A 25,282-nucleotide genomic window follows, 5' to 3' on the forward strand; every position below is an offset into this window, starting at 1 on the left:
AGCAAGTATACATTAAACCTGAACATAATTTAGACAAAAACAAAAACCCTCTGTGTATATACACCGTGTCTAACTCCCACAAATCTAGTGCATGTCACACAGCAGATTCAGTTTAAAGCACAAATATACATTGAAAGGTATATTGCACTTCTCAGAGAATACACAGTGAAAGTTTCCTCAAGTCCTAAAACTATTTAGGACTGTTTGTTCCTAAAATATCTCCAGGACTACAGACTACAGCATGCCTGCTGGTTGGTCACTAGGCTAACAAAGCGGCATCAACTCTCCCGTGGCACACAGCCTTGATGCTCAACATCAAGACAAATCTAAAGACCGACGAGGACGACTAGTTTTGACCTCAGACGCCAAATGACAGACCCGCTGTGATTACCAAGGAGTTACAAGGTCATTGAAAACTGGATAGTAAATCTAATGAGCGAGCGGCAGCTGCTTGGTGCTCGAGGCAGGTATATATAGGTCGATCCTTACAGCACTCTGCAACATGAAGTTTGTACGTGCCCATCGCATAATTACTGTAGAAACATTCATAAATGTTTATAACACATATAGATTTGGCACTTATATATAATATACCAGAAGCATTAAAATGCAAATATGTAATACATTTCCGCATATATATGTATATATATGCGGAAAATCCACAGAGAAATATGAAATGAGGTGAACGTTTCGGCTTGCTAAAGCCTTTGTCAACACCAGACTGACAGTCTTGGTCAGTCTGGTGTTGACAAAGGCTTTAACAAGCCGAAACGTTCACCTCATTTCATATTTCTCTGGATTTTCCGCATATATATACATATATATATATATATATATATATATATATATATATATATATATATATATATATATATATATATATATATATATATATATATATATATATATATAACAGTTATGAGTTTTCAGTTGCATATTGTCCTGGGGACCATTCAGGCTTGTTCGCATATATATATATATATATATATATATATATATATATATATATATATATATATATATATATATATATATATATATATATATATATATATATATATATATGACAATGTCAGACCACGAAGGAAAAATGAAACAGGAAATTTCCTTAAGTACTTTCGTATATTAAATACATCTTCAGAAGGTCATTTTACAGATCGAGTGATGGGTATAAATAGGCAGGAGAGAGTGGTGAAGTAAGGTGAGGTACAATACTTGGACAACGCAGAAGGCCCATTGGCCCATCAGATGCACCCAATTGGCCCATCCGATGTAGCCCAATGGCCCATTTGATACAGCAGACATACAAGCATAATACATAGGTAATTATAACATAAAGAGGTAAATATATACAATAAATTAGTGAGACAAATGTTTTTCAATGATTCTACTTAAATCGCCCTTTAGCTGATCTATTAGAAATGGATCTAAGTTATATAGACCACTGCTAATAAAATGTAGAATATCGCAACATAAATACTCTGTAAGACATGGCCAATTATCTAATGCTTTGTTTGTGCATTTGTCAGAAAAAGCTCACCAAATTGATTGGGAGAGTGCGTCTTCAATAACAAATTGTAAAAGCACCTATAACAGAAACATAATTGAATCCGCTTTGATACAGATCACCAAAGAATGTAATTTGAATATTAGCAGTGGTCTATATAACTTAGATCCATTTCTAATAGATCAGCTAAAGGGCGATTTAGTAGAATCATTGAAAAACATTTGTCTCACTAATTTATTGTATATATTTACCTCTTTATGTTATAATTACCTATGTATTATGCTTGTATGTCTGCTGTATCAGATGGGCCATTGGGCTACATCGGATGGGCCAATTGGGTGCATCTGATGGGCCAATGGGCCTTCTGCGTTGTCCAAGTATTGTACCTCACCTTACTTCACCACTCTCTCCTGCCTATTTATACCCATCACTCGATCTGTAAAATGACCTTCTGAAGATGTATTTAATATACGAAAGTACTTAAGGAAATTTCCTGTTTCATTTTTCCTTCGTGGTCTGACATTGTCACATTCTTAATCACGTGTTTATTTTCGTGATATACTCACACATATATATATATATATATATATATATATATATATATATATATATATATATATATATATATATATATATATATATATATATATATATATATATATATATATATATATATATTTACAATTGACGATCACGAAACACTGACCATTTGTGTATGCGGAAAATCCACAGAGAAATGGAAAAGAAAGATGAACGTTTCGGCCGATCAGGGCCGTTGTCAACACCAGAATGTTTGGTATTGACAACGGCCTTGATCGGCCGATACGTTCATCTTTCTTTTCCATCAAATTCTCAAATAAGCTATCAAATATACAATCAATAACGCATACTCAAAGTTCCCTTTCAACACAGATGGTTCTCGCCGTCGTTGTGGCCGTGGCCAGCGCCGCCCCCCAGTACGCCGCCCCTCAGGCACCTACCCGCTATTCAGAGTCAAGTGAAGAGGTGGCCATTCTGAGGCACGATTTTGTACCTGGGGACGCCGGCGCCTACAAGCTTGATGTGGAGACTGCCAACGGCATCGTTGTATCCCAAGCTGGCGCTCCCAGTGGCCCTGAGGGCGCTGTGGTCAAGACCGGACAGTATTCGTGAGTATTATTACGCAAACATTTGACAATTTCTAGTAAAATCATCGTCCTTGATCATACAAACGTGTGATGCTGGTGAGTGAAAAATTAATTCCTCTCCACAGCTACACTGCACCTGACGGCACTCCCGTCGTTGTGAAGTTCGTCGCCGACGAGAACGGCTACCAGCCCCAATCTGACCTGCTGCCAGTGGCTCCTGAGTTCCCCCACCCAATCCCCCAGTTCGTGCTGGACCAGATCGCCTTCGCCGCTCAGGAGGACGCTGCCGCCGCTCGCGGCAAGTCGGGTCCTTCTGCTAGCTACGGTCCTCCACTGTAAACACTTACACTCAACGAATGTTTTCGTATAAATTGACCACGTAACGTCTGCATTACTGATATTTCTCGTTATTTATTCTTTATGCTGTACATACTAGCTCATATATAAATACATTTATAAAAACAATATTTACAGTTTTGATTCTGTGGATTCCTTAAAATCTGATTCAACACTGATTCGTAACAAATGGATTAGATCGAGTAATAAATAACAATGACCCCTAGTGGATAACCATGGGTCTAAAGATCTCGATATGCAAAAAGAAAGCTTTGTGTAATAGTATTAAGAATGTGGAAGTCAATCTAGAACACCAATAGACGAGTACTATTTTAAATAAATATTGTGTTCCTGTATTTACTAAACAAAATAACAGTATGCCTTCAGCTAAACAAGTATATATTGGTGGTGAAGAGAACAGGTTACCCTGTCGTAGCTCAGTCGATTAAGGCAGTGTCTGGGATGCCAACCCGTCCTCAACTCAAGTCCATTACATCCAGTGGTCGACCCCACAGACGCATTCATAAATTTTAACATGCTGTTCATTCAAAACGGGAATTTTCTCAAGTATAAATTAATATTATAATATATTGCCATATTGTGTATATATAGGCATAGGTTAGGTTAGGTCAGGTGTTTAGGTTCTGTTGGCGATTATTTGTATTTGTAGTACGTGGGTGAAGCATTTATAGCGTTGCGATTCGAACAAAATTCGTCAGTGAAGTACTTGTTCCGGATATGTTCGAACGTCAGCAGTTGTGAGTCGTGTGTAAACCGCTTTTCATTCATAAACAGGGGGTTTGGCGGATGCATGGAATCACTTTTGGATCTTTGTTTGGAGGACGGGCTGGGGATGCTCCCGGACGCAGGTTCGAATCCTCGTCACGGCCCTTGTGGATTTGTTCAACAGGTTGACTAGTTTAGTGATTGCACTGGTGGTAGTTATTAATCAAAATGAATCATAAGAGCCAAAAAAAAGGGCAGTACAAGGTGTTTGCCAGGGTGCTTAAAGAATGTGAAGAAGACCCTTGTTAACTCTTGTCTAGCATATTCAATTGGTCATTAGTCATACGGAGTTAAACATCTTGAAAAAATAGAATAATAAATGATTCACAACATGGTAGGAAGACAAAGTTAATCCTGCAAATTAAAAACCTTCGATATGAAGAGAGAATTAAAAAAAAAAACAAGTTTTACATTCTATTTCTGTAGGCGAAAAGTTAGAGGTACGTGATCGAAGTGTACAAGTGGGTGAATGGGCATTACATAGGGGATATTGCACAGTGCAATCACATTAAGGTGATGTATCAATTAGAAAATCAGTAGGAGGCCTGAGGAGGATTTGAACCCGCTCACTTGATATTCCCAAGCTAGCGTCCTAGACCACCACCCAATGACATGGTAAAAAGAAATGGAACTGGGGATTCCACTGAATCCTCTAGGATTCATGAGGCTTTCAACTTAAGCCCAATCAAGGTTTTAAGCATTGCTTCCCACGCACTCTGTCTAATGGTCCTGTACTTCTCCTCTAACGCTTCTCATCAAATGCACAATTAATTCACAATAATTCCTCTCGGTTTTGTCCGCTAAGTGAAGGTCTCGAAGCATCTTGTAAAAGGTGAATATATCTCCTTTGTCTCGTCTTAAAAAAAAATCATAGAAAGGGGGTCAAGATCGCTCTGCTTTGTTTCATAGTTCTTTCCTCTATGTACAGGGACCTAACATGTTCAGGGACCAGCCTTGATCAGGGATCTGGCTTGTTCAGGGACCAGTTTTGTTTAAAGACCAACTTTATTCAGAGACCAGCCTTGTTTAGGAACCATGTTTGTTCAGGGCCCGACATGATTCACAGAGACGTTTTGCTGCACAATTATTACTTTCACCAGATTCTGTTTTTCTTTAATTAAGAAATTGATAATTGATCATTATGGAATCTAATTAGCCCTTACAGCATTACATCACATAAAAAATTAATCAGATCTGTCAGAGCTCAAAATAAAGGTTAAGAGACGGTCTTCAAATATTACCGGCCACTTATATTATGAATAAATGTAATGATAATTCTATAGTCAAAATGTTTTAGGACATTAAGAAAAAGATGGCGCTGTTTTTATCTTGAATAATACATGGTATTTTAACGTATCAAGCCCAAACGTCGGAATATGCCGTACTGTGAATCAAAGCGCGTCGAAACATTCTGGGGGAGTCGTTAGTTAGGTTATGTTCGGGCAATTTAGTAGTTCAATTTTGTGACGTTGTGGCAGTAGCACTGTGTGACCGGGCCAACACATTTCTACCCACCGTTGAGAGGTAGAAATAGCCTAAGCTACTCTATCCCTTTGAGATGTATTTTTTTCTTGTTTCAAGAAACATGCTTGAACTTGATGTGTCGCGTGCACTGTCCGACAGCATGCACTGGTCGGCACTGTCCGTGCACTGTTCGACTCCATGCACTGTTCGGCACTGTCCGTACACTGTCCGACAGCGTGCACTGTCCGAAAGCGTGCACTGTCCTGATGGTTTTCCTTGCCAATAACTCATTCAATTGGTAAATAGTACCTTTTTGTTTCGTTTAGTAATTGATTTCCGAAGATTAGTAGTACATGAATACTCGCATCATAATAACAATAAAATGCAAAGCTGAGTGAAAAAAACATTTTTAATATGACTGGGAATTATCATGACAATGATAATTGTTATGACCCATTTGGTCAGTCACCTTAACACCATCTCTGGATGGGTGACCCAGCTGACATCCTCGACTTTGGCTTCGGGAAACATGAATCGCAGCGTGAAGACTTTCATTCCCCGGGCTTGTATAGTTTATCACAACATACACTACAATGGAATGTTCAAGGGGGGAAAAAGATCTGTTTGCTGGTCTCCAATATGCAGCAAAATGGATAATTAAGTAGAAACAACGACATTTTGAAGCATCCTGAAAGTGAAATTATCGCGGCAGAGAAAATGAGTAAATTGTCAGTGTGGTCTTTGTGACTAGTAGTGAGGGCGCTGTGCTCGCTCTTGTGACCTGTATTGAGGGCGCTGTGATCCCCTCTTGTGACCTATAGTGAGGGCGCTGTGATCGCTCTTGGGACCTGTAGTGAGGACACTGTGTTTGCTCTTGTGACCTGTGGTAAAAAAAACGACGCTCGGTCTTTTCTTGAAGCCCAGTTGGTACAAAACCTCTTAGGATGATTAATGATCGTAAGGCAGTATTGAGTTTACAATGGTTGTGAGTAACCTCTGTAAACTTACAACCTGACAGGTTGTGATAAGTATTTACATTTTCTGCTATAATAATAAGATAATAAACAAGGTAATATAGAAAACTCTTCTTTGGTTAAAAAACAAAATGTTAGAACTATATCAGTTTTATTCACATACCCAAGACATAAATAATATTTAAGTAATAAATTACTCTTGGTGATCAGAAGGAGTTATCGTGCAACGTTTGATATTTGGTTGTCTGATCGACAGGTTTCCCTTGTTGCTACTTTTACTGAGGGGCGCCATAGCTGGCAGAAGGAGCACGGGCGCGGGCAGCGTCCTCCTGAGCGGCGAAGGCGATCTGGTCCAGCACGAACTGGGGGATTGGGTGGGGGAACTCAGGAGCCACTGGCAGCAGGTCAGACTGGGGCTGGTAGCCGTTCTCGTCGGCAACGAACTTCACAACAACGGGAGTGCCGTCAGGAGCAGTGTAGCTGAGGGGAAATTATTTTATTTTTGTGTTTCAAATTGCATTTGATTACACACTTTAAATTTGCTAAAGATTTAGCAAATTTCAAGTGTAAAGTATTATCGAAAGCAATACCATCACATATAGTCCTCAAATTTTATAATTACATTCGAATACTCACGAATACTGTCCGGTCTTGACCACAGCGCCTTCTGGGCCACTGGGAGCGCCAGCTTGGGATACAACGATGCCGTTGGCAGTCTCCACATCAAGCTTGTAGGCGCCGGCGTCCCCAGGTACAAAATCGTGCCTCAAAATGGCCACTTCTTCACTTGACTCTGAATAGCGGGTAGGTGCTTGAGGGGCGGCGTACTGGGGGGCGGCGCAGGCCACGGCCACAACGACGGAGAGGATAACCTGTGTTGAAAGATAATATTTATGGTATTTGCTACTTCACTATGTGACTTTATTAGAATTCTGACATACTATTTGATACCTTCGATGTCAATCTATTTTTCATATAATTTTTATATCTCGTTAAGTTAATTATTTAACAAAGAATTTCTTTTGAGTGATTTATAAACTCTACAACAATTTTCATATCCATTATGTTAAATACATATTCTATACAAGTAAGGCTATAAGAGGTCAATACGTACAAACTTCATGTCGTTGGGCGTAGTGATGAATGTAGTGCAGACACCAGCGTCGACTTGCCTATATATACTCTGCTAGACCGCCAAGCAGTTGCCGAGTGTGCTTTACCTACAAAATTTACAATCCAGTTCTACATGACCTTATAAATCCTTGGAAATGACTTCAAGTACATCATTAGGCTTCTGTTGTCGCCACGTGTGGATCATGATGATGTTTACATAGTAGTATCCAAAACCGTCTCATTGGTACAAACGCTTAGTCATGTTTTTTTTTATCATATAATATTTATACTTATATTTAGAGTATCTGTACTTGAATGACCTGTAAACATGAGTTTAAATTTGGCTACGAAACTAAAGCTTATTAACACGCCGAGGACTGCTTTTCAGTGTTGAACACTTGCACTCGATGTTACATTGAAAAAATACCAGTATTGCTCAATTATATATAATTTGGGTTTTGTCTACATGGTATACTGACATTTATGAAACGTCTCGTTTTAGGTGTAATCGCAGTTTATTGTAATAATTATATATCATATATATTTATATGTGTTTATATAAAACATACCCAAGTGGTAATGTGAAGGCATAGACGACCTTCACATGCCCACTTGGGGACTGTCAGCCTCATAGATCTCAGTACATACACATGACAACAATGTCTCTTTCTAGGCGATTAACAATGTATAAACAATAGGGATTCCATCAAGGAGCATATAATCTCTTCACACAACCAGACCATCACCAGAGAAATCTTAACAAGCAACACAGATATTATCGACAGATACAACGATAACAGGAGGTTCGACATCAGCGAGGCCCTACACATCAAAAAGTCAAAACCAGAAATAAACAGCCAATTAACGCAAAATTACATTCTACCCACTTCAAGACCCCATACCAGCACAGAAGCAAGAAGATAAAATGTTTACCTCATTTATACCTATTGTTTCGCGTTCTGTCTTTTCCACTTGATTACACACACACTTGATACACTGTGTATGTATCACACACTTGATACACTGTGTATGAAACATTTGACATAACTCTTGCTTCCTATTGGTTTTGGGTAAGGTGGGTATTGGGTGAGGTGGGTACTTGAGAATGGAAGTAACTGGAGAGGGCCTACTGGCCCATACGGTGCCTTCAAGTGGGTAGAATATTGTTGTGCATTATTTGGCTGTTGGCTGCTGGTGTTGAATTTTTTATGTGTAGTGCCTCGCTGATGTCGAGCCGTCTGCTATCGCTGTACTTATCGATGATTTTTGTGTTGTTTGTTCAGATTTCTCTGGTGATGGTCTAGTTGTGAGAGGAGATTACATGTTCCTTGATGGAACCCTGTTGTTTATGCATTGTTAGTAGCCTGGAAAGAGACGTTGTTGTCTTGCCTATAAACTGAGTTCTTTGGGGCTTACAGTCCTCAAGTGGGCATTTAAAGGCATAGACGACGTTGGTTTCCTTCAAAGCGTTCTACTTGGTGTCAGCGGAGTTTTTCATGAGTAGACTGGCCGTTTTTTGGTTTTATAATAAATCATCAATTGTATTTTTTTTTGTCTGTAGGGATAACATTCCTGTCAACAATATCTTTCAGGACCCTTTCCTCCGTTTTTTGAGCCGTCAAAAAGAAGTTCCTGTAAAATAGTCTAGTTGGGGGTACAAGTATTGTGTTGGTTGACTCTTCAGAGGTTGCATGACATTTCACCTTTCTTATTATGATGTCTTCAATGAAACCGTTAGAGAAGCCGTTGTTGACTACGACCTGCCTTACCCTACAGAGTTCTTCATCGACTTCCTTCCATCCTGAGCTATGGCTGAGAGCACGGTCGACGTAAGCGTTGACAACACTCCTCTTGTACCTGTCTGGGCAGTCACTATTAGCATTGAGGCACATTCGTATGTTTGTTTCCTTAGTGTAGACTGCAGTGTGAAAACCTCCGCTCCTTTCTGTGACTGTTATATCCAGAAAGTGCAGCTTCCCATTATTCTCCAAGGGAGAACAATGCCAGGGTGCTTAAAGAATGTGAGAAAGATATTTGTTAACCCTTGTTTAGCATATTCAATTGATCGTTAGTCAGGTAGAGTTAAACATCTTGAAAAAAAATAGAATAATAAATGATTCACAACATGGTAGGAGGACAACGTCAATCCTGCAAATTAAAAACCTTCGATACGAAGAGAGATTGAACAAACTAGTTTTACTTTCTATTTCTGTAGGCGAAGAGGTAGAGGTCCGTGATCGAAGTGTATAAGTGGGTGAATGGGCATTATATAGATGATATTGCACAATTAAATCACATTAACGTGATGTATCAATGAGAAAATCAGTAGGAGGCCTAAGGAGGATTTGAACCTGCTCACTTGATACTCCCAAGCTAGCATCCTAGACCACCGCCCAGCGACATGGTAAAAAGCAATGCAACTGGGGATCCCACTGAATCCTTTAAAATTCCCAAGGCTTACAACTCAAGCCCAATCAGGGTTTCAAGCATGCTCCCCACGCACTCTGCTTCTCTGTACTTCTCCTCTAACACTTCTCATTAAATGCACAATGAAACCACAATAAGGTGACTGTGTCAGAGATAAAATCACTATGATCCATGAGGAGGATTCGAACCCGCTCATTTAGTATTCCTAAGCTAGAGCCCTACACCAGGTTGCATTGATTTTACCTTGCCGTGGCGTTGAGGTCTAGAGCGCTAGTTAGGCTAGTTAACTTAAAATATGCCACTCTGTGGCGTGCGATTTCTTCAGATTATGAAGAATGATATGTATGTAGTATGTCTTAAGATTATGTGTTGAAGCATGTGTAGCGAGTGTCTTCAACATGAGCCATGTGGCAAGAAAGTTTAATAATATTCTCTCCCAAATGAACTCGAATGTGCTTGAAGGGTGAACGTTAGTTTCCGTATCTTGCCTTCAATCACGGGGTCCCCTATTGCAATGTCTGACACTATTGCCTTCTTATAATAATAATAAGTGCTTTCTTGCATCACAATACCTCACCGGAATGCCATGAATATTACGGTTTCCTCTTGGTTTTGTCCGCTAAGTGAAGGTCTCGAAGTATCTTGTATATGGTGAAGGGAAGGGAATTTTCGGGAAAGCGCCAAACCATTACGACTATCTATATAGCACTGGGAAGGAGGTCAGGCTAAGGATTTGGGATGGGACAGGGAGGGAAGGAATGGTGCCCAACTACTTGGACGGTCGGGGATTGAACGCCGACCTGCATGAAGCGAGGCCGTCGCTCTACCGTTGAGCCCAAGTATTTGGACTTGTATATGGTGAATGTATCTCATTTGTTTCGTCTTTTATTTTTTCATGGAAAGGTGGTCTAGATCGCTCTGCTTTGTTTCATAGTTCTTTCTTCTATGTTCAGGGACCTTGCATGACCAGGGACCTAATATGTTCAGGAACCAGCCTTGATCAGGGATCTGACTTGTTCAGGGACCAGTTTTGTTTAGGGACCATCTTTATTCAGAGACCAGCCTTGTTTAGGAATCATGTTTGTTCAGGGCCCGACTTGATTCACAGAAAAGTTTTGCTGCACAATTCTTTTCACCATATTCTGTTTTTTTTTTTTTTTAATTAAACAAATTGATAATTGATCATTACAGAATCTAATCAGCCCTTTCAACATTACATCACATCAAAAATCAGGCAGCTTTGTCAGAGCTCAAAATAAACGTTAAGAAACGGTCTTCAAAATATTAAAGGTCACATGAATTGTGGAAAAATATAGTAATAATCCTATCGCTAAAATGTTTTAGGACTTTAAGAAAAAGATTGCGCTATAATTACCTCTTGTATTAGTGATGATGTACACTCGATTGTTTGGATAGAAGTCACTCTCTCCGACCTGTCCTCTCGAATAATACATAGTATTTTAACGTATCAAACCCCAACGTCAAAATATGCCGTACTGTAAATCACAGCGCGTCGCAACATTCTCGGGGAGTCGTCAGTTAGGTTAGGTTCGGGCAATTTAGTAAATCAATTTTGTGACGTTGTGACAGGTAGAGAAGGCGAGGTGCTGGCGAGCACTGTGTGACCGGACCGACATATCCCAGTACTCGTCGAGCATGTGTCGCGTGCACTGTCCGGCACTGTTCGAATGCGTGCACTGTCCGGCACTGTCCGAAAGCGTGCACTGTCCGACAGCGTGCACTGTCCTGAAGGTTGTCCTTGCCAATAACTCATTCAATTGGTAAATAGTACCTGCTTGTTTCTTTTAGTAATTGATTTCCGAAGATTAGTAGTACATGAATACTCGCATCATAATAACAATAAAATACAAAGCTGAGTGAAAAAATTTTTTTTTAATATGACTGGGAATTATCATGACAATGATAATTGTTATGACCCATTTGGTCAGTCACCTTAACACCATCTCTGGATGGGTGACCCAGCTGACATCCTCGACTTTGGCTTCGGGAAACATGAATCGCAGCGAGAAGACTTTCATTCCCCGGGCTTGTATAGTTTATCACACTATACACTACAATGGAATGTTCAAGGGGGGGGGGGGAGGAAAGAGGTGTTTGCTGGTCTCCAATATGCAGCAAAATGGATACTTAAGTAGAAACAACGACATTTTTAAGCATCCTAAACGTGAAATTGTCGCGGCAGAGAAAATGAGTAAATTGTCAGTGTGGTCTTTGTGACCTGTAGTGAGGGCGCTGTGCTTGCTCTTGTGACCTGTGGTAAAAAAACGACGCTCGGTTTTTCTTGAAGACCAGTTGGTACAAAACCTTTTAGGATGATTAATGAAAATGTTCGTAAGGCAGTATTGAGTTTACAATGGTTGCGAGTAACAACTGTAAACTCACTACCTGACAGGTTGTAATAAGTATTTATATTTCCGCTATAATAATGAGATAATAAACAAGGTAATATAGAGAGCTCTTCTTTGGTCATAAAACAAAATGTCAGAACTATATCAGTTTTATTCACATACCCAAGACATAAATATTGTTTAAGTAATAAATTACTCTAGGTGATCAGAAGAAAAAATCGTGTAACGTTTCATATTTGGTTGTCTGATCGACAGGTTTCCCTTGTTGCTACTTCTACTGCGGGGCGCCATAGCTGGCAGAAGGAGCACGGGCGCGGGCAGCGTCCTCCTGAGCGGCGAAGGCGATCTGGTCCAGCACGAACTGAGGGATTGGGTGGGGGAACTCAGGAGCCACTGGCAGCAGGTCAGACTGGGGCTGGTAGCCGTTCTCGTCGGCAACGAACTTCACAACGACGGGAGTGCCGTCAGGAGCAGTGTAGCTGTGGGGAAATTATTTTATTTTTGTATTTCAAATTACATTTGATTACACACTTTAAATTTGCTAAAGATTTAGCAAATTTAACGTGTAAACTTTTATCGAAAGCAATACCATCTCATATAGTCCTCAAATTTTACAATTACATTCGAATACTCACGAATACTGTCCGGTCTTGACCACAGCGCCTTCTGGGCCACTGGGAGCGCCAGCTTGGGATACAACGATGCCGTTGGCAGTCTCCACATCAAGCTTGTAGGCGCCGGCGTCCCCAGGTACAAAATCGTGCCTCAGAATGGCCACCTCTTCACTTGACTCTGAATAGCGGGTAGGTGCCTGAGGGGCGGCGTACTGGGGGGCGGCGCTGGCCACGGCCACAACGACGGAGAGGATAACCTGTGTTGAAAGATAATATTTTTGGTATTTGCTCCTTCACTATGTGACTTTTATTAGAATTCTGACATACTATTTGATGCCTTCAATGTCAATTTTTTTCATATTTTTTAATACCTCGTTAAGTTAATTATTTAACAATGAATTTCTGTAAGGTGGTTTGTAAACTCAAGAACAATTTACATATCCATTATGTTAAAGACATAATCTATACAACTAAGGCTACAAGAGGTCAGTACGTACAAACTTCATGTTGTTGGGCGTAGTGATGAATGTAGTGCAGACACCAGCGTCGACTTGCCTATATATACTCTGCCAGACCGCCAAGCAGTTGCCGAGTGTGCTTTACCTTCAAAATATAAAATCCAGTTCTACATGACCTTATAAATCCTTGGTAATGACATCAAGTACATAATAGGCTTCTGTTGCTTCCACTTGTGGATCATGATGATGTTTACATAGTAGTACCCAAAACCGTCTCATTGGTACAAACGCTTAGTCATGGTTTGTTTATCATATAATATTTATATTAAATTTAGAGTATCTGTACTTGAATGACCTGTAAACATGTGTTTAAATTTGGCTACGAAACTAAAGATCATTAACATGCCGAGGACTGCTATTCAGTGTTGAACACTTGCACTCGATGTTACATTGAAAAAATACCAGTATTGCTCAATTATATATAATTTGGGTTTTGTCTACATGGTGTACTGACATTTATAAAACATTTCGTTTTAGGTGTAATCGCAGTTTATTGTAATACTTATATATCATATATATTTATATGTGTTTATATAAAACATACCCAAGTGGGCATGTGAAGGTATAGACGACTTTCACATGCCCACTTGGGGACTGTCAGCCCCAAAGATCTCAGTAAATACGCAAGACAACAATGTGTCTTTCTAGGCGATTAACAATGCATAAACAATAGTGGTTTCATCAAGGAGCATATAATGTCTTCACATAACCAGACCATCTCCAGAGAAATCTTACAAACAACACAGATATTATCGACAGATACAACGCGAACAGGAGGCTCGACATCAGCGAGGCCCTACACATCAAAAAGTCAAAACTAGCAATAAACATCCAAGTAACGCAAAATTACATTCTACCCTCTTCAAGACCCCAAACCAGCACAGAAGCAAGCAGATAAATTGTATACCTTATTTATATCCATTGTTTCGTGTTCTGTCTTTTCCCATTGATTTGTTTCCTGTCATCTCACCCAAATCATTTGAATCCTATCACCTCACCCAAAATCAAATATTATCATGAATTTGAGTACATAAAAATGTCTTTGAAAATGTGAGAATCAGGCGAAATGCTTCTAGGCATCAGACCTTAAATAAAAATGTAAAAAATGAACTATGGAGAGTTAATTTTTCAATTACACACGACAGTGAAGAAAAACGTAAGAAATATTGAGATGATTCTTGTTAGAATTATTAATCTTACCCTTTCGGGACTTTCTTTCGGGAAAAAGATGGCGCTTTATTTTACTCCTGCATTAGTGATGATGTAGACTCAATAGTTGGGATATAAGTCGCTCTCTCCAACCTGTCCTCTCGAATAATACATCGTATATTAACGCATCAAACGCCAACGTCAAAATATGCCGTACTGTGAATCACAGAGCGTCGCAACATTCTCGGGGAGTCGTCAGTTAGGTTAGGTTCGGATAATTTAGTAAATCAATTTTGTGACGTTGTGACAGGTAGAGAAGGCGAGGTGCTGGAGAGCACTGTGTGACCGTACCGACATATCCCAGTACTCGTCGAGCATGTGTCGCGTGCACTGTCCGGCACTGTCCGTGCACTGTTCGAAAGCGTGCACTGTAATGAAGGTTATCCTTGCCAATAACTCATTCATATGGTAAATAGTACCCTTTTTTACACTTAGTAATTGATTTCCGAAGATTTTATTACGTGAATGCTCTTTACATCATAACAGTAAAATACAAAGCTGAGTGAAAAAAACATTTTTAATATGACTGGGAATTATCATGACAATGATAATTGTTATAACCCATTTGGTCAGTCACCTTAACACCATCTCTGGATGGGTGACCCAGCTGACATCCTCGACTTTGGCTTTGGGAAACATGAATCGCAGCGTGAAGACTTTCATTCCCCGGGCTTGTATAGTTTATCACAACATACACTACAATGGAATGTTCAAGGGGGAAAAAAAGAGGTGTTTGCTGGTCTCCAATATGAAAGTAAAATGGACAGTTAAGTAGAAACAACGACATTTTGAAGCATACAAGACGTGAAATTGTTGGGGCAGAGAAAAAGAGTAAATTGTCAGTGTGATCTTTGTGACCTTTGGTGAGGGCGCTGTGATCGCTCTTGTGACCTGTAGTGAGGGCGCTGTGCTCGCTCTTGTGACCTGTTATGAGGGCGCTGTGCTCGCTTTTGTGACCTTAGTGAGGGCGCTGTGCTCGCTCTTGTGACCTTGGTGAGGGCGCTGTGATCGCTTTTGTGACCTGTAGTGAGGGCGCTGTGCTCGCTCTTGTGACCTGTAGTGAGGGCGCTGTGATCGCTCATGTGACCTGTAGTGAGGGCGCTGTGCTCGCTCATGTGACCTGTAGTGAGGGCGCTGTGATCGCTTTTGTGACCTGTAGTGAGGGCGCTGTGATCGCTCTTGTGACCTGTAGTGAGGGCGCTGTGATCGCTCATGTGACCTGTAGTGAGGGCGCTGTGCTCGCTCTTGTGACCTGTAGTGAGGGCGCTGTGATCGCTCTTGTGACCTGTATTGAGGGCGCTGTGATCGCTCATGTGACCTGTAGTGAGGGCGCTGTGATCGCTCATATGACCAGTGAGACTCGAGATAAACCGCGGTAACTAAATTAGTGTGCAGACTTCAGGAGTCATCGGTAGGAGATGTTAGCCTTCAGAATTTTGACAGAACTTAGACAGGACATAAAATATATTTAAATGAAAAAAAAATGAAGCTCGGTCTTTTCATGAAGACCAGGTGGTACAAAACCTTTTTTGGATAGTTAATGAAAATGGTCGTAAGGTAGTATTAAGTTTACAGTGGGTGTGAGTAACAACTGTAAACTCACAACCTGACAGGTTGTGGTAAGTATTTATATTTTTTGCTATAATAATACAATAATAAAAACGGTAATATAGAAAACTCTTCTATGGTCATAAAACAAAATGTCATAATTGTATCAGTTTTATTTACATACCCAAGACATAAATAATATTTAAGTAATAAATTACTCTTGGTGATCAGAAGGAATTATCGTGTAACGTTTGATATTTGGTTGTCTGATCGACAGGTTTCCTTTGTTGCTACTTTTACTGAGGGGCGCCATAGCTGGCAGAAGGAGCACGGGCGCGGGCAGCGTCCTCCTGAGCGGCGAAGGCGATCTGGTCCAGCACGAACTGGGGGATTGGGTGGGGGAACTCAGGAGCCACTGGCAGCAGGTCAGACTGGGGCTGGTAGCCGTTCTCGTCGGCGACGAACTTCACAACGACAGGAGTGCCGTCAGGAGCAGTGTAGCTGTGGGGAAAAGCTTTTATTTTGTGTTTCAAATTGCATTTGATTACACACTTTAAATTTGCTAAAGATTTAGCAAATTTAGAGTGCTTAATCTATATAAAGATTTAGCAAATTTTAAGTGTAAACAATTATCGAAATCAATAACATCTCATATAGTCCACAAATATTACAATATCATTGGAATACTCACGAATACTGTCCGGTCTTGACCACAGCGCCCTCTGGGCCACTGGGAGCGCCAGCTTGGGATACAACGATGCCGTTGGCAGTCTCCACATCAAGCTTGTAGGCGCCGGCGTCCCCAGGTACAAAATCGTGCCTCAGAATGGCCACTTCTTCACTTGACTCTGAATAGCGGGTAGGTGCCTGAGGGGCGGCGTACTGGGGGGCGGCGCTGGCCACGGCCACAACGACGGCGAGGATAACCTGTGTTGAAAGATAATATTTAGGGTATTTACTCCTTCACTATGTGACTTTTATTAGAATTCTGACATACTATTTGATGCCTTCGATGTCAATCTTTTTTTTCATATTTTTTTAATACCTCGTTAAGTTAATTATTTAACAAAGAATTTCTATAAAGTGGTTTGTAAACTCAAGAACAATTTACATATGTTATGTATCCATTATGTTAAAGACATAATCTATACAACTAAGGCTACAAGAGGTCAGTACGTACAAACTTCATGTTGTTGGGCGTAGTGATGAATGTAGTGCAGACACCAGCGTCGACTTGCCTATATATACTCTGCCAGACCGCCAAGCAGTTGCCGAATGTGCTTTACCTTCAAAATATAAAATCCAGTTCTACATGACCTTATAAATCCTTGGTAATAACTTCAAGTATATCATTAGGCTTCTGTTGCTACCATATGCGGAGCTTGATGATGTTTACATTGTAGGGTCAGAAACTGTCTAACTGGTACAAATGCTTAGAGTCATGATTTGTTTATCGTATAGCAGTTATACTTCTATTTAGAATATCTGCATTTGAATGACCTGTAAACATGCGTTTAAATTTGGTTACGAAACTAAAGATCATTAACACGCCGAGGACTGCTATTCAGTGATAAACACTTGTAGTTGATGTTACATTGAAAAAATACCAGTATTGCTCAATTATATATAATTTGGGTTTAGCCTAATTTACATGGTATACTGACATTTATAAAACGTCTTGTTTTAGGCGTAATCGCAGTTTATTGTAATACTTATATATCATATATATTTATATGTTTTTACAAATATATAAGTATATTTTTCGTCTGTAAAGCCTAGCCAAGGATTTATTGTCAACCCGACCACACTCTGGCCTACAGTAATGGCGTTCACATATTACGTCCCACATCAGATCGCAATGAAATCACAAAGAGTGATATGTCAATGACAATAATTTTGAGGCATTCGAGGGACTTGAACTTGCGTTATGGTGATTCCCAGACACCTGCCTCAATCGACTAGGTCACAGTGGTTCAAAATTCGACGCTCCCAGAACTCTCCTGAATTCACTGGGAAGTTCTGGAGGGCACGAACTGGTGCCCAACCAGGGGATTGGGCTCCGGTTTGGGCTTAAGCCCCGCATTAAATAAAGAGCGTAAGAATGTGAACGCAAGTACCTAATGCCAGAGTGTGGTCGGGTCGACTGTAAAACCAATGATATTGCTCCGGTTCGAGGCTTCCGGAATCTCCCAGTAAATTCAGTAGAGTTCTGAGTTGGTCGACTTTATATATATTTATATATAAATTCCTGTTTTAATTCTTCCCTCGTGAGCTGACATTGTCATACTGTATATATATATATATATATATATATATATATATATATATATATATATATATATATATATATATATATATATATATATATATATATATATATATATATATATGAAACATGTGTGTTGACATAATACGTCAATTAAAGATATAATTAAACCCTTCTTCTTAGGAGCATTCTTCTTTCAACCAGGTAAAAAGAGAGGTAGTACTGGAAGCTGTTCGAACAAACTTCCCTTCGTTTCAGCAGGTTACAGTAGGGAATCGATATTGTTGTTTGGGAAACATGAAATTGCTTACGCAGATGGTGTCCAGTATTGAGACCCGCATGCCCCTTGCCTTTTTTGCATGGCTGCTAAAGAGGTCACAAGCAGATTGACCAGGGAACTCAACATCGGATTCCTAGACGATGGCACCCTGGCAGGGGCACAGGAATCCCTTTTAAGGGATCTACAGCTAGTGAAATCTAAGGGAGAGGAGTGAGGACTCACCCGAAATCAGAGTGAAATTATCTCATCTAGCCAACCAGTCATAGATGCAGTAAGAATCGTTTTGCCAAGATTCCCAGTGATTACTCTTTCCAATAGTGTGCTGCTAGGCTCGAGTGCCATTGATATAATCCTCGAAGAAAGGCTAAACGACCTGAGGAGGATGTAAAATAGAATAGGGGGCTTTGAGAGCCCACGATGCTTTGTACCTCCTCACAAGGTGCCTGGCTTTGCCCAGGCTTACCTATTTTGTAAAGTGTGTTCGCTCCTTTGACAGTCTATAATTAACAGAATATGAAAAACTCCTAAAATCAATAGCCATATAATGTTAAACCTCTTCCTAAGAGATGACCAATGAGACAATGCAACGATCCCAGTTAGACTCTGGGGTATAGGGGTACCCAAAGCAACTCAGATAGCATTGCCTGTATTCTTATCCTCTATCAGTGCTACCGGAGAATTAGTGGATGGTATCTTATCAGAGTACCTAAGAGACTCCATTGGGATTCATGATCCCAAATTCACTGAAGGACCTGTCCAGTGGGACACTCTTGTCAACACTCAACTGCGAATAACTTTTCCAAACGACTGCAAACAGGCAAAATGGGATATCCCCATCGTGGAGAACATTGTCAGAGCCATGTTGGAGGCAGCTTCAGGGAAGGACAAAGCACGACCCCTAGCTGTGCATGATCCTCCATGCTGGGGACTTCCTGTTGGCTATCTATAATTCCGCTCGGGTCCTAAGTATTGGTGATGCCCAACGCCTTGCCTCCACTATCTCCACCCAACACCGGTGTATATGCAGCTATGCGTCGGCAGATCAATACGGCGCCACGGTTTCATCTGTCGTAAATCACAGGGAAAGATTGCTAAACATGAAGCAGTCAGTGACATCATCAAGAGAAGTTTAGTTACAACTGGGTATTCAGCACAAAGGGAACCTCAGTTGTGCAGACCTGACAACAGTCACAAACGCCCAGATTGTGAGGGACTACACATATGCATCTACATTACCTATCTACCTCACAGTACAGCTGAGAGAGGCGGGGTGGCCATTTTTAGGGAGAACCAGAATAATTGATAATTAGAAAAATAATAAACATCCAAGAACGTTGTTACATAGTTTGTGTAACAACTTAGCTTCACGACTTATCAACCCCCGACGACACTCTTGGATCAGTTTCGGTACAGTTTATCATCAAATTACGACACATGCACGGGCCGCGCTCAGTCTACAAATGTAACAAAGGCTGCAGGAACGCGGAAGCCATACAAAGAACTCTAAATGACTCAACCAGGATTCAAGACGATCAGTGATACTGTGGTCACGTACTGTGAACGTTCGGGTGTGATCCTGGACGTCATGGGTTCGAATCCTGGTTGGGTCATTTATAGTTCTTAGTGATCTATGCTTCTGGGTTCCTGCAACCTTTATCACATTTGAGAACCCAGCAAGCCTCGTGCATGTGCCAGAATTTGATGAAAAACTGTACCCAAATGGATACTCTAAAGGAATTGACAGGGCACACAATTACAAACTTTTTTGCATGGGTTGTAAGCGAACAAGGAGACACAGGCTTAAATAATTTACCCATTAGTACAACAAACACATACAAAGAATTCTTCTTGTGTTAGTATATTGACCAAATGAAATACAAGAAATGAATTGAGAAAGGCAGACGCCGTCTCTTCTTCGAATCTAGATATGACCGAGCACAATTATATTTGGAACCTGAACACAAGATTCTTGAAGGTTGCCAGACTGACGTATATAGCATGTACAACTGAGTACAAATAGTTACAAGGGAGGTAAGGCTTAGCGTTTCTTCCCGATAATTATACTGATCTCAGTAAATGCTTCATCCAGTAATTGTAAACAGAACCTATCTACCTAATCTAAGTTAAGTCTTACTATTCAGTATATTCTATTATGTATAAATGGCTTCTAATAATTAAGAAAATTCAAAATATAAATACGATAGTTAAAATTGATGAATGCGTCAGTAGAAGTGACCGAGCCTGGCCTGAAGACAGGTTGCAAAATTTATGTACAAATATATCAAAATTAAAAGTTTAGAAACTATTAAAATCTGTACATCAATAATCTAGTTATCGAAATTAAAGTATACTTCTTTGTAATTTTCACTGGTAAAATATCACATTAACTTTCCATAAACAACTAATAACAGATCATACTATATATTCACGAAATGTTATACTCAAAAGAAACAATCCTGTCTTAGACCTATTTCTTCCCTTTCAGGCATGATTTCACAATCTCTCAGGGGGATTCTTAATACGAAAACATATTATTTGATATTTTTATTGTGATATGTTTATGTATATATAAAACAAACATAATAAATAATGATGAAATCACTGGATTGCAGCAGATATAAGATAAATGATGCAAGACGATGCATCAATGCTTGCAGTTGTTTACTGTGGAACACCGTAGCTGGCGGAGGGACCAGAGGACTTGCCGCGGGCGGCGGCAGCGTCTTCTGCAGCAGCGAAGGCGATCTGGTCCAGCACGAACTGGGGGATTGGGTGGGGGAACTCAGGAGCCACTGGCAGCAGGTCAGACTGAGGCTGGTAGCCGTTCTCGTCGGCGACGAACTTCACAAGGACGGGAGTGCCGTCAGGAGCAGTGTAGCTGTGGAGAGGAAGTAATTTTTCACTCTCCAGCATCACACGTTTGTATTATCAAGGACAATGACTTTATATTTTATTTTTCCAAATGTCTGCGTTATAATACTTACGAATATTGTCCGCTCTTGACCACAGCACCCTCTGGGCCACTGGGAGCGCCAGCTTGGGATACAACGATGCCGTTGGCAGTCTCCACATCAAGCTTGTAGGCGCCGGCGTCCCCAGGTACAAAATCGTGCCTCAGAATGGCCACCTCTTCACTTGACTCTGCATAGCGGGTAGGTGCCTGAGGGGCGGCGTACTGGGGGGCGGCGCTGGCCACGGCCACAACGACGGCGAAAATAATCTGTACGTGAAAACCAGAATTGTTCAAAGATGTTCAAAATCTACATACTATAGATTTAATTATGAAATTATTGAAAATAGTCCAGCAGACACTCACAAACTTCATGTTGTCTGACACTGCCGAACTGTGATGCTGGCACCTCCCTGGACCTCCGTATATATACAGTCATTTGAGTAAACAGTTGCCGGCCGCCAATATGTGCTCCAGTTTCTCAGGCAGTGATGCCAAGTGTGTGATTATGTTTTTGCCCCAGCGATGAGAGTCAGGTCCATTAAATCATGAAGGTGGTGACCTTCAGAGGTCATATTCTTGTATCAGGTGTTGATAATTGATAAATCTTTGAATATGTGTTTGTGTATTTGTGTTATTGAATTTGATCGAATCTATATAGTCTTTGAATTAATCCTTTTGGTCATGAAAACTGGTTTCAAAATTTGCTATATATATATATATATATATATATATATATATATATATATATATATATATATATATATATATATATATATATATATATACATATATATATATATATATATATATATATATATATATATATATATATATATATATATATATATATATATATATATATATATATATATATACATATATATATATATATATATATATATATATATATATATATATATATATATATATATATATATATATATATATATATATATATATATATATATATATATATGTATGTATATACACGTACTCACCTAGTTGTGTTTGCGGGGGTTGAGCTCTGGATCTTTGGTCCCGCCTTTCAACTGTCAATCAACTGGTGTAAAGATTCCTAAGCCTACTGGACTCTATCATATCTACATTTGAAACTGTCTATGGAGTCAGCCTCCACCACATCACTGCCTAATGCATTCCATCTGTTAGCGCCGCTTCTCAACTGTCAATCAGTCAACTGTTACTAACTACTAACTATTTTTTTTCTTCACACACACACACACATACACACACCTAGGAAGCAGCCCGTAGCAGCTGTCTAACTCCCAGGTACATATTTACTGCTAGGTAACAGGAGCATCAGGCGAAGGAAACTGCCCATTTGTTTTTCCGCCGGCTCAAGCCGGCGGAAAAAGCACTGACCAGAGGATCCAAACTGAGCACTGACCAGAGGATCCAAACTGAGCACTGACCAGAGGATCCAAACTGAGCACTGACCAGAGGATCCAAAACAAAATCTAAAGAATATGTCAATTTCACGAGCCGTTACCATTTTCTAGTACAATTTTTGGCCTTAGGTAGAGTATACGTCAAAAGGCGAAATTCTATTAGGAGGACAATTCATTAGTGTATAAATCACTAAGAAATAAACATATATTTCACGCGTATATACATACGCGTGTGTGTATATGAGTGATCAGTTATATATTTATGCAAGTGTGTATGAACAATGTGAGCATTTTCTTATAGACTCATCCCCACATAAGCTCAAATATGTCTCTGGTCGTACAGGGACTAGATAATATTAATGAAGCTCACGCTCTTGGTTCTGCCACTCTTTCTAAGACCGACATAAAAAGATGAAAGTTGTAACAAAAGCATTTACATGATGCATGTATAATTATAAAACCTAAAATATACGTAGACAGTCTTCAAGACAAGGTCATTTTCATATGGATTGGAGGTATTTAATCGAATATTTAACGTATATGAAACAACATTAAAAGGGAAAAATTTAACTGCCAAGACTTAGTGATGTTTCAAAATTTTCCTCGTCTTAAAATAAGAGCAAAATGAACAAGGGCACTAAGGGTTTTACATTTATTGTTGAGTACCATCCACGAAAAGGAAAGAAAAATTAACTTACCAAGTTTTTGTGCGTGAAAAGCTATTTTTATTATTTTGTACACGAACCCACACGAGGATCCAATGCAGCCGCAAGGCCAAACTAATCACAAGACTGCACAAGGTTGGCCTAGTGGGCCAATATTTAACACCTTCAAATCCACTTGACCCTCTTCTTCACACTCTCTTCAGAGGACTTCAACACCAATACAAGACAAGTCAGAATAGTACACAGAACTCATACGCAAAGATAAATGTCTAAGAGACCCACAGCTGGTAAGAGACCCAACCAGCAGCTTTAAGGAAGCGTGAGAATATAAACAACAGACTTAGGATGCGAGAAGGAGCGCAAGATGTCTCAAGATGTCTGCTCGAACTAGAGCAGACACACCTTCACCGAGCCGCCGATCATGGCGACCTTCCCCAGGGGGGATACGGTCACTCTTGAGCAACAACGACCACCTTGTTCAACAGGTGTGTGGCTTACATTTGCCCCACTAAATAGAGCAGGTTTATACTACCCTTCAATTATAATGGGTACTGGCTTCAATGTGATAACTCACATGCTATGACAGTTTTTTTTATTTAACACATGTATTTAATTTTTTTACGCCTGCGTACGCATGCTGGCATTGCATTTATCTATCTACCATCTCTCTCTCTCTCTCTCTCTCTCTCTCTCTCTCTCTCTCTCTCTCTCTCTCTCTCTCTCTCTCTCTCTCTCTCTCTCTCTCTCTCTCTCTCTCTCTCTCTCTCCTTCCCTCTCTCTCTCACTCTCTCTCTCTCTCGCTCTCTCTCTCTCTCTCTCTCTCTCTCTCTCTCTCTCTCTCTCTCTCTCTCTCTCTCTCTCTCTCTCTCTCTCTCTCTCTCTCTCTCTCTCTCTCTCTCTCTCTCTCTCTCTCTCTCTCTCTCTCTCTCTCTCTCAATTTGTGTAGTAGTGTGAATCTTACCATCAAGAACCTGTCTGTTATTTGGGAAGGCTTGGTTAAGTTCTTGCCACTTTTTAAATACTATTGTAAGCATCAGTAATTTTCTAACAAATTTAAGTTATAATAATACTTGTTATTCTTGTATAATTATTATCATTATTTACAGTACTTTTTCTAGCACTAACATCTTTTCAATATTAAAATTAATATAAATAACAGTTTAACATACACCATTCAAACGAATAATAATAATATTAAATTAATATTAATAATATAAATGCACAAGGAAATCACATTAACATGATGCATTAATGAGGAAATCAGTTGGAGCCATGAGGGAGGATTCGAACCTGCACCCTGGATACACCCAAGCACACACCTAAAACCACTGGACCACGATACGCGCTAAGTAACCTAACCTGGGATTCAACTGATTCCTCTAAGGATCCTAAGGCATCGACATGTCTCCAAATCAAGGTTTCACACATTACCCGCGTTCACTCTGGTGTGGTATTGGAGCTCCACCCCCTACCCCCCCCCCTACGCTCGTTTCAAATAAGCAAATAAATCATATTAACGTGATGTATCAGTGTAAAAATCAGTTGAAACCATGAGGAGGATTCGAACCTGCACCTAGGATTTGTTATCAGGTTAATTCCTCGAAGACCCTACCTGAGGATTCAGTTGAATCCCTGGTTACATTACTTATACCGTATCGTGGTTCAGTGGTTTAAGGCGTGTGGTTGGGAGTACCCGGGGTGCAGGTTCGAATTCTTTTTA

At 40.0% G+C, this 25,282-nt stretch overlaps 5 protein-coding genes across 5 annotated transcripts; 1 reads left to right on the plus strand and 4 right to left on the minus strand.

Annotated features, from left to right (window-relative positions):
• Positions 1-490: 490 nt before the first annotated feature.
• LOC138369369 (cuticle protein CP14.6-like) lies at positions 491-3,101 on the plus strand. Its single transcript, XM_069332608.1, has 3 exons — positions 491-511; positions 2,420-2,655; positions 2,760-3,101. The coding sequence occupies exons 1-3, from the start codon at positions 503-505 to the stop codon at positions 2,971-2,973; spliced, it is 459 nt and encodes a 152-aa protein (XP_069188709.1). The 5' UTR covers positions 491-502; the 3' UTR covers positions 2,974-3,101.
• A 3,227-nt stretch (positions 3,102-6,328) lies between these two features.
• LOC123754944 (cuticle protein CP14.6-like) lies at positions 6,329-7,338 on the minus strand. Its single transcript, XM_045737287.2, has 3 exons — positions 7,309-7,338; positions 6,831-7,066; positions 6,329-6,674 (listed from the first exon to the last, which is right to left on the minus strand). The coding sequence occupies exons 1-3, from the start codon at positions 7,315-7,317 to the stop codon at positions 6,470-6,472; spliced, it is 450 nt and encodes a 149-aa protein (XP_045593243.1). The 5' UTR covers positions 7,318-7,338; the 3' UTR covers positions 6,329-6,469.
• Positions 7,339-12,236: 4,898 nt separating this feature from the next.
• On the minus strand, positions 12,237-13,244 carry LOC138369370 (cuticle protein CP14.6-like). The gene is made up of 3 exons (XM_069332609.1): positions 13,215-13,244; positions 12,739-12,974; positions 12,237-12,582 (listed from the first exon to the last, which is right to left on the minus strand). The coding sequence occupies exons 1-3, from the start codon at positions 13,221-13,223 to the stop codon at positions 12,378-12,380; spliced, it is 450 nt and encodes a 149-aa protein (XP_069188710.1). The 5' UTR covers positions 13,224-13,244; the 3' UTR covers positions 12,237-12,377.
• Positions 13,245-16,147: 2,903 nt separating this feature from the next.
• On the minus strand, positions 16,148-17,268 carry LOC123755174 (cuticle protein CP14.6-like). The gene is made up of 3 exons (XM_045737652.2): positions 17,173-17,268; positions 16,684-16,919; positions 16,148-16,493 (listed from the first exon to the last, which is right to left on the minus strand). The coding sequence occupies exons 1-3, from the start codon at positions 17,179-17,181 to the stop codon at positions 16,289-16,291; spliced, it is 450 nt and encodes a 149-aa protein (XP_045593608.2). The 5' UTR covers positions 17,182-17,268; the 3' UTR covers positions 16,148-16,288.
• A 3,799-nt stretch (positions 17,269-21,067) lies between these two features.
• Positions 21,068-21,883, minus strand: LOC123754933 (cuticle protein CP14.6-like). The gene is made up of 3 exons (XM_045737277.2): positions 21,855-21,883; positions 21,523-21,758; positions 21,068-21,416 (listed from the first exon to the last, which is right to left on the minus strand). The coding sequence occupies exons 1-3, from the start codon at positions 21,861-21,863 to the stop codon at positions 21,200-21,202; spliced, it is 462 nt and encodes a 153-aa protein (XP_045593233.2). The 5' UTR covers positions 21,864-21,883; the 3' UTR covers positions 21,068-21,199.
• Between the last annotated feature and the right edge of the window lie 3,399 nt (positions 21,884-25,282).

This window comes from Procambarus clarkii, chromosome 28 (genome assembly GCF_040958095.1).
Source record: "Procambarus clarkii isolate CNS0578487 chromosome 28, FALCON_Pclarkii_2.0, whole genome shotgun sequence".
Lineage (NCBI taxonomy): Eukaryota > Metazoa > Arthropoda > Malacostraca > Decapoda > Cambaridae > Procambarus > Procambarus clarkii.